Source organism: Myotis nattereri (assembly GCF_964212035.1).
Source record: "Myotis nattereri genome assembly, chromosome: 7".
Classification (NCBI taxonomy): domain Eukaryota; kingdom Metazoa; phylum Chordata; class Mammalia; order Chiroptera; family Vespertilionidae; genus Myotis; species Myotis nattereri.
Genome location: NC_138082.1, coordinates 41,369,282 through 41,379,348, shown reverse-complemented (window position 1 = coordinate 41,379,348; position 10,067 = coordinate 41,369,282). Strand labels below are relative to the sequence as shown.

The window sequence follows — 10,067 nt, the reverse complement described above, 5'->3', positions numbered from 1 at the left end:
AAAGCCTTCATTCAAATGGCAAAATACGGAGTCATTGTAAAGTCATTAGCCTGTTAGTGTCAATAAGCAGAGCTGAGTACTTTAAAGGTGAGCTGAAAAAAGCATATCCTAAAAATAAAGAAAAACAAGTGCCTGGGGACTTAGGAACACCCTCACAATCCCAGTCTCCTCCAGCAGGCGTGGCTCATGAGTCTTTGCTGTCACCAGGTAGCCATCTATCAATCCCGGTGGGCGCCTCTCTGGAGAACCACAGTAAGAAAGGGGACAAATGCCATGACTGACCTTTATTCCTTTACTCATTGGTAGGAGCAGTCAGGATTTCCTGATGCATTACTCACCAGGAAATCCCAGCTGCCCAGCGGCAAAGGGTTAAAAACTGTTCTCAAAAGCTTTTTATGTTCTGAAAAGCTAAATTACACATAGATGCAAACCACAAACACACAGCACCTGGGTAAATAAAGTGTAGCTGAATAAAGGCCTGGCTATTTGCAAAAGGGAATCTGGAAAACATTTACTTTTGGGTGGTTAGTGTTACTTACACTTTATGCTTTTTTTTTTTCTTAAGAAAAAAGTAGTTTAGAGGAAATGTGCAAAATAAAATCAGAATTTTAACATGGCTGTTGAAAATAAGATTTCAGTTCATTTACTTTCCAGATCTTAAGGGGCTATGAAGCTTGACAGAGGCACAGAGCTACTGCACAAAAACAGCAACGTTTTTAATACAAATATTGTTAAAGAACATTTTCTAGGTATATACCTATGCAATGGAATGCACAGAAGAGATCATTAAACATTGTCCTCCAAATATGGGGTGAAACATAAAAATGGTAAATGGTATCAACATTAAAAATGCTGTGAATTCAAGACCACTGTACTTCAGAATAAGCCAACATTTCTGATAGATCTAACAGAAAATGAACACCCCGGAGGTCATGTTACAGAGGATTTATGCTGAGCATACTTCTGAGTACCAAAGTGGCTAAGTGATTTCTCCTTGAAGGAAAAAAATCATCTCATTATGGCAGGGGGTTCATTAACTTTCAGTAGAAAACTATTAGGTTGAACCATAAGAAATTGTTAGTAGGTCAAAAACTGAAAATCAGCAATTTCATATAATTCAACCTAGTACTTTTTTTTTTTTTTTTTCCTAAGCCAAGTCATGTTGGTGTTGACTGATTTGTGGAAAGAAAAGGGGTGGGAAAATTACTAAGTGGAATTAGTGGAGTTCTTATTGGGAGGGTTCTGGGTGTGAAGCTAGCATTGTGAAACTGTCAGATAATGTTACAGAATTGACATTTCATTGTGATAGAAGTAGGAGAGAAGTTTGATGAGGTCATGGGAATAATGTAGATTTTTGCTTACCCAAGAGGATACAACATGCAAACAAATCTAGCATTAACATATCCTTAGCAGGAAACAAAAAAGTAGTAATTAGAACTGAGATTTTAGGGTACCTCTACCATGAGTCACTGTGAATGATAAATGAGAGCAGTTAGGAAAAAGAGTAATAGTATATCTATCTTGTTCATATATTCAAATTAACAAATGGAAGAAAACCATTCTTTACAACATAGCATCAAGGCTGTTAAAAGCACCGACTTCCCCCCGAGTCTTGCACATTTAAAAGAAACATAACCTAAGTAATTTTGGTTACATAGAATGTTACATCTATATTTAAAAACCCTGGCAAAACATCCTAAAGTCTATGTAAATGTATGCATTACAAATTAATTATGAGGGCTAATGGTGAGGTGAGAGTACATAATCCCCAATGTTTTATACATTTAATTGATTTCAGAGAGGAAGGGAGAGGGAGATAGAAACATCAATGATGAGAGAGAATCACTGGCTGCATCCTGCATGCCCCCTACTGGGGATTGAGCCTGCAACCCAGGCATGTGCCCTGACCAGGAATTGAACCCTGACCTCCTGGTTCATGGGTCAATGCTCAACCACAGTGGCCAGGCCCTAAAGTTATTATTAAAAGACTAGAAATTCTATATAGTAATCAATGAATTCTAGGCTTGATAGTGCCAAGTTCTTGGATAATGTAATCCTTGTGCAAGGGACTCTCAAAATACAACAAAGTACACATGATAACAAAGGAAAGGGAACATAGGCATTACAAGTCCTAACACATAGTATCCCCATTCCATTTTGAATGTTTCACAGATACATGTCCAAAATTCTTATATTTCAGTTAGTGAAGATTTTAAAAACATGTTAATCAAATTATTTTATTATGACTGTAAATTATACAAAGTTCAACATGTAACAAAGTAAAGATACCAATGGCTAAATACAAATAAAACAGTACAAAATACAGATATAAACCAATTATGCTATAAGCCATTATAAGACATGACTACATATTCCATCCTGTAATCTCATAAATCAAAGCTTTTAATTGTCTGGATTCATATGTGACCGTATTCTTTCCAATATGCATTCTTTCTTCTTCCAGGGGTTGTTCAATAACAGCAGGCACGTTCCTGCCATAAACTTCACAGTGTTCTAGAAACTGCACACATTCTTCAAAAACATCCTCACGAATCTCGATCTTATGTTTTGACATGTTTTCTAATAAGGACAAGAAGCATCTTTTGGCATAGTACCAGGTATCAGTTCCCAGTTTTTTATTGTAAGGTTCCAAGCTTTTAATAACTCGAGAAATCCCAAAGTCATAATTACCTTTGGCACAGTAAAGTGTCCCAATCACCAAATTCACAATGCAGAGATGGTAGGTTTTCTTATCTGGGTCATCATAGGAGAGCTGCTCTTCCTCCTTTTCAATCTTCCTCATCAACTCCTCAGCTTCTTCATTTTGACTTGTCATAATATATGAAACACAGAGGTTAGCCAATACAATAGCACTCACATTCAGGATGTTGTTATAATGCTTCTTGACTATGGGCTCATAAAAACCGATGGCTTCTTTGTATTTGTTTTCCTGCATGAACAGAACATGAGCCACATTCAGCTTCCATACATCATGGTCATTGCAGAATTCCACAGATTTGCGGAAGATCTTTTCTACCATTGAATAATTTTCAAGGTTCCAGTAGATCTTTGCCTGGGCCATCAATACGGGAATATACTTCTCCAGGATGTCATCATATTCATTCACTGCCTTTTTGACCCCTTCATCATCTCTAATGTGTCTTCCTTCCTGCACTTGCATGGTGAGTCTCCGGAGCTGCTCAGTCAGCATCCCAGCTAGCCCATCCAGCTTAATAAAGGCCTCTTCAGGAGCTGTCTGGCAAGTAATCATGGCATCTAAGAAGTCATAGAGATAAGGTGTGAGGAACTTATAAGTCAAGTGGGCATTCTCTGCCAGGACGTCAGCTGCTAGGTCAAAATACTCATATTTGCAGTAGAGCAGCAACAGGTTGCCAAAGGTCTCTGGGGGGAAGGGGTTCTGTTGGAGCAAAAACTGTAGCTTTTCAAACCCTTCTGTAGGCCTGGCATCCATATTCATCAGCGCCTGGTTGTGCAGGGTCACAGGGTCTAACTCTTCCTCTGCCCTTGGTGGCATGTCAGTGAGGGCTTCCTGGGCCACCTCATAGTTTTTCAGTTGGTATTCTATGGCTGCCTTAAGGTTGAAGGCTTCCACCAGTGCAGTCTGGTGAAGAACTAAAGTGTTGCCAACACTGTGAACATCAATGCCCTCGGTGGTCATGCCCACACCTAGCTCTGGGTGCTGGCGGATGCCACGCTCCACAATGTCAGCGATATGCTTCAGCGCTGGGCCATACTGTCGGCTGCTATAATAGGCCAAAGCCAGATTGTAGGAAAGGTCAGGCCGGTAGCCCGAGGCCTGCAGGGCTGTAAAGAACTTGCAACATGCAGCTTGATACTGTCCCTCCTTGTAGAGCAAACAGCCCAGGTTGACCTGGCTATCTGACTCGTTCTCACCCCCACTGTCTTCACCCCCTTCCCCACTCAGAAGCTGCTCCACCAGGCTCCTGGCCCCGGGGAGATCGCCCTCGCTGTACTTGATAGCAGCTTGGAGACGGAGGACCCGGCTGTGGTAGGCGGGGTTGTCCAACAGGAGGAAGGCGACCCGGGTGGCCTCGGGATAAAGGCAGGCCTTGTACAGCGCCTGGGCCTGGTACAGGCGGTACTGCTCCAGCTCCGGGTGCAGCTGGCTCAGCTGCTCATAGCACTCGGCCGCCATGGGGAACTCCTGCAGGCGGTAGTAGCAGTAGCCCAGCAGCGACAGGCCGGCGCGGCTCCTCGGGCTCCGCTGCAGCTCCCTGCCCAGCAGCTGCACCGCCTCGGCGTAGCGGGAGTCCCGGATGAGCCGGTACACGGCCGCGGTGAACTCCCCGTCGGGGACCGGCGTACTGCCCAGCCCCGCCATAACCGCCAAGATGCCTGTGCGTCCCAGTTTCCAAGGCAACAAGCCAACCGGAAACGGAAAACCGCAAAGGAGTTTGGTTGTTTTGTTTGTTTGTTTTGCAGGTTCCCAAAGTTACTTTTAGCGGAAGGGTCACACTAGGAAGAAGTCATGAATGTGAGGTGTCCATACCTGATCTCGCTCCGGATGAGTCCAGGAATGTGAGCATCATTAGTTTGTGAGGGGAGAGAAATCGGCCTTAAGTAATTCAGCGAAGGAACTCCTCCTCCCGGCATGCACCGGTTCAATTGCGCCTTCGCGGGAACGTGCTCGCGTTGCATCCTGGGAGGCGTAGTCTCTGAGCGGCCGGGAGATGAGGCTTGGCTCCCCTGTGTTCCTGTTACAGGTGAGGGTTGCCGCCTACCTGTTGCGCCGCTCGGGTCTGAGACTTGGAGCAGGCAGGTTTAGTTCTGAAGTCCCTTGGGTTTTGGAGCCTTATAGGCGGTGTTGTCGTATGGTGCGGTTTCCCGTCGTTTTAGTGAAAGGAACAGAAATGGAAAAGGCGCAATGTCAACTTTGTTTCTCCTGTAATTAGAATCAGTTGTTTTCTGGCCGCCCTGAGGGCACAGGTTCTAAGAACAGAATAGTGCAGGGACAAGGAGTCCTTATTTTGAAGTTTCCAAAGATAAACAACAAGAAAGAGTGCTTTGGGTGGTACCTGGTCCTGGGAGAGGATTGATTGGCTTTAGTTTCAAGTGTCTCCCGCTCGAGTTTTCCGCAACAATGGATATTAGCGAGCACTTATTAGAGTAACCTGGTCCTACTGCCTGCCTTGATCCCCCAGAGGTCACAATGAAGTAGAAACATTGGAAAAAAAGTGTGAGCTCGTTTTTTACAAGAATGAAAAAAAACAACAAAAACCCACAAACAAAAAGTGTTCCATTTCCTATGAACTCTTACTCTTCTAACGCTCTAGACCAGTGGTTCTCAACCTTGGCTGCACATTAGAATCACCTGGGAATCTTTTTAAAATCCTGATTTCTGGGCCTCATCCTCCAGAAATTCTGTTTCTTTGTTACTAATGTTTTGGCCCCAACCCATAACAAAGAAAGAGAATTTCCGGAAGATGAGGCCCAGAAATCAGGATTTAAAAAAGATTCCCAGGTGATTCTAATGTACAGCCAAGGTTGAGAACCACTGCTCTAGATCTACCCTACCTAATTAGCCAGTCTATGGTGTGTGTGTGTGTGTGTGTGGAGAGAGAGAGAGAGAGAGAGAGAGAGAGAGAGAGAGAGAGAGAGAGAGAGAGAGAGAGAGAGGACACAAACCTGTACTTTTCAGGCTTTAATAATGTTTTTGGATATCACTGAGATGAAAAAAATTGGATTTTCTTTCAGTTAAATTTCTTTTTAAATTGCCTACACTTTAATTCTCTCTCCCGCCCCCCCCCCCCCCCCACCCAGATTCTTAGTTTGAAGATTTCTGTGGAGATTTGTTAGACTGTACAAGAAACCATTCTGGATTTTATTTTTTCTCTTCATCATGTATTTGTAATAGATTCTCTGGATTCCATGTTACTACCTCAGGGCTATTTTTATATAAATTCTTTTGACTTTAATAGTGCCTATCATGGGGCAGTGAAAAACTAGGGATTTAATTATCTTATAAAATGACATTGGATGACTAATAAAAAAATATCCATAGTTTAGGCTGACCTGGACACTCTAGAATTTGTGGGAGATGAATATACATTTTTAGTCAAACATTTGAGAAGTAGTCGAAGATAACAAAAGACAGAACTAGCTTATTCCAGTGAGGTACTGGTAAATATTCAACTTTCATGATAATAAAATTAACTATAATTTATGAACATCTATCACATGCAGTCCCTCTTCTGGTGGCCTGGCGTGAAGGGGTTGTCTTTCATACTCTTCTATGATTTTCATTAGCCTAACAACCACGCAAATGAATATAGTCCAAATAAAAGCACGTCTTTGCTATATAATTAAAGACTTTAATGCAAATCCCTTATCTGCCTCTTCCATAGTATTGCTGCCCATAAATATTTTCTATATATACGTGTTGGAGCCACCATCAACCATATTGCATAGCACTCTATTAGACTATTCATATATATTATCTCTAATTTTAATAATCTCCCCGTATCCTGCATTTACAGAGGGAAAAAAGCAGCTGACTCATGATATACAAAATATAAATTCATTAGGAAATAGTTACTGATGAATTAATTGAATCAATGTATCACATCAGAATTCAGTTTTAAAGGAATACTAGTCTTGCTTTTTTGGATTGTTATTTTCCCATTAAAACAAACAACTGTCCGACCAGTGTGGTTCAGTGGTTGAGCATCAACCTATGAACCAGAAGGTCACTGTTCAATTCCCCACCAGGGCACATGCTGGGGTTGCAGGCTTGATCCTAGGTAGGGGACATGCAGGAGGCAGCCAATCAATTATTTTCTCTCATCATTGATGTTTCTACCTCTCACTCCCTCTCTCTTCCTCTCTGAAATCAGTAAAAATATATTTTAAAAAAGAATACTGGTAAGGAACGAGCCCTTTGAAAAACAATAACCAACTTTGTTTGAGCAGTAGAATTTGAACTTCCTGGCCTGAGTTGCAGCTGTGAGCGATGTTAAGAAGTGATTAGTGAGAGGTGGTCTAGGTTTTGAGAAAATGCTGTTGGCCTCAGGGTGGATTTTGCTGCATAAGAGGAGGCATGCTTACCATATAGAAGAATTTCATTCAGGCCAAATGTATAGAAGCTGAAAGCACGATGTTTGGTTCCTAACATGCTTATCTTTCTGCCTCCCAAAATGTGAGATGATCAAATTCCATGTACATTCTACTTGGCATTCTCTTTTAAAACTAATTGGAAATTGTTGTTTCTTATTTCTCTTGTAACATGACTACTTCTTTTTGGTATATATTGTTTACTTATGAGTATTTCAACCATAGCTATGGATAAACATCTTCCTTGATAAAGGAAAACCTACAACATCATTTTCTAAGTTATTATTTCTGTTTCTTGTTCATTCCAGACCATCTTCTACAGGATGGCCCACTTGAGAGGCTCAGTATCCTTGCTTCCTCTGGAGTCCCTGTGTGTGTGCCTTGATTTTTTTGTCCCTATATGACCCTCTTTCCACTACCTTTTGCCTCTTCCTCCCCACCCCCATCCTATAAATGGGAGAAAAGAATAAATTAGTGCCAAATTTGTAATGTAGTTCACTGATAGGAGTAATCTTTTAAGACGTTTGGAAAAGACTATATGCTTAATCAACATTTGGAAGCATTTATGCTCAGTTGTTGAGAAATTTAACCTCTCGAGAGCTTAGTCATTTTTCTCTGGTAGTTCCAGCTCTATTCATATTTTATGTATAATATATGTCCATCTTGATATATTTTGCTCTTGATCAAATAGTTTCTTTCTAGAAGTCCAATGCACTATCCAATGCCAGAGCCAGGTTAAGCAAATAGCTCCTATTTATCCAAAGTAATTTATTAGGCAGAACACAATAACATGGTTTATAAGAAGGAATTATCAGGGAAGACACAATCGTGGACACGGCCATTGAAAAATTCATTCCCTGCAGTTGGAGTGTGTTATCAAATGCACTGGTGGGGCTGTTACCCAAATCACTTAATTTGAGCATTTTTCACTGCTCCTATTTCAGAGAGATAAGAAATGATTCATGGTATCACTTATTTTTGCCAAGAGTGATACCTTTCATGGTGAGATATATCCTGCCTATGCTTGTTTTCATTTTTGTAACATAGCCATGAAAATAATACATTGGTGGGAAAGGTCTTGAAGTCCATGGTCAGAAGATGATATTTCTTTTTTTAAAAAAAATCTTTATTGTTGAAAGTATTATGCATGTTCCCCTTTTCCACCATTGATGCCTTCTGGCCCGCACTTACCCCCCACCATGGGCCTTCACCATACCATGGGTCTGTGTCTATGGGTTATGCATATATGCATACAAGTTCTTCCCATCTACCCCCACCTCTCCTCTGAGGTTCAACAGTCTGTTCCATACTTCTATTTCTCTGGATCTATTTTGTTCATCAGTTTATTTTGTTCATTAGATTCCACATATGAGTGAGATCATGTGATATTTATCTTTCTCTGGATGGCTTATTTAACTTAGCATAATACTCTCCAGGTCCTTCCATGCTGTCTCAAAGGGTAAGAGATCCTTCTCTTTTACTGCTTCATAGTATTCCATGGTGTAAATATACCACAGCTGTATCTACTGATGGGCGCTTGGGCTGTTTCCAGATCTTAGCTATTGTAAATTGTGTTACTATGAATTCTGGGGTGCATCTATTCTTTCTGATTGGTGTTTCGGGTTTCTTAGGATATACGCTTAGAAGTGGGACCACTGGGTCAAATGGCAGTTCCATGTTTAATTTTTTGAGGAAGCTCCATACTGCTTTTCATAGTGGCTTAAAGGAAGATGTCATCAGTCTCTGAACATATTGTCTGGCTTGCAAAGCCTCCAAATTCTTTTTCCATCAGAGAGTGTCCCATGAAGGCTTTAATTATCAGCTATCCAATTGTCTGCAAAGTACTGTACTAGTCCTTAAGGCTTTTCTCATAACTCTCTGGAGAGTTATGAAACACATTCCTGGGGCCTGTGCACTAAGGGACCAACACAGAAACCAAGCCTGTCTTTCAAGTCTCCTGCTCCCACACTCCCCAAATCCAGTGAATCAGGTTCTGACAATTCTGCCTCTGAAATATTTTAACCCCCCTTTTTTTCCCCCAGTATTATCAGTTTATTTCATTTTTTATGGACACAGTATCTTCAGAATCTCTCTGACGACATAAGAATTTTTTTTAAGCTTCTCATTTGTCCGAATCTCCTTTTTCTTTTTTTTCTTTTTTAATTAAATCTTTATTGTTCAGATTATTACCTTTGTTCCTCTTTTTTCCCCCCATAACTCCCCTCCTCCCAGTTCCTGCCCCACCCTCCGCCCTCACACCCCACCCACTGTCCTCATCCATAGGTGCACGATTTTTGTCCAGTCTCTTCCCGCATCTCCCACACCCCTTTCCCCGCCAAGAATAGTCAGTCCATTCCCTTTCTATGTCCCTGATTCTATTATGATCACCAGATTATTTGTTCACTTGATTCTTAGATTCATTTGTTGATAGATGTATGTTTGTTGTTCATAATTTGTATCTTTACCTTTTCCTTCTTCTTCCTCTTCTTAAAGGATACCTTTCAGCATTTCATATAATACTGGTTTGGTGGTGATGAACTCCTTTAGCTTTTCCTTATCTGTGAAGCTCTTTATCTGACCTTCAGTTCTGAATGATAGCTTTGCTGGATAAAGTAATCTTGGTTGTAGGTTCTTGGTATTCATCACTTTGAATATTTCTTGCCATTCCCTTCTGGCCTGCAAAGTTTCTGTTGAGAAATCAGCTGACAGTCGTATGGGTATTCCCTTGTAGGTAACTGAGTTTCTTTCTCTTGCTGCTTTTAAGATTCTCTCTTTGTCTTTTGCTCTTGACATTTTAATTATGATGTGTCTTGGTGTGGTCCTCTTCGGATTCCTTTTGTTTGGGGTTCTCTGCGCTTCCTGGACCTGTAAGTCTATTTCTTTCACCAAGTGGGGGAAGTTTTCTGTCATTATTTCTTCAAATAGGTTTTCAATATCTTGCTCTCTCTCATCTTCTGGCACCCCTATAATTCTGA

General features: G+C 41.1%; 1 protein-coding gene across 1 annotated transcript; it reads right to left on the bottom strand.

The window, feature by feature from the left end:
- Nucleotides 1–699: 699 nt before the first annotated feature.
- LOC308522409 (intraflagellar transport protein 70B-like) lies at nucleotides 700–4,377 on the bottom strand. The gene has a single exon (XM_081095862.1). It carries the CDS (start codon nucleotides 4,361–4,363, stop codon nucleotides 2,366–2,368), a length of 1,998 nt encoding a protein of 665 aa, XP_080951988.1. The 5' UTR covers nucleotides 4,364–4,377; the 3' UTR covers nucleotides 700–2,365.
- Between the last annotated feature and the right edge of the window lie 5,690 nt (nucleotides 4,378–10,067).

Excerpts from the sequence above, each read along its gene's own strand:
- LOC308522409 (XM_081095862.1), bottom strand. The coding sequence starts at position 4,363 with ATGGCGGGGCTGGGCAGTACGCCGGTCCCCGACGGGGAGTTCACCGCG.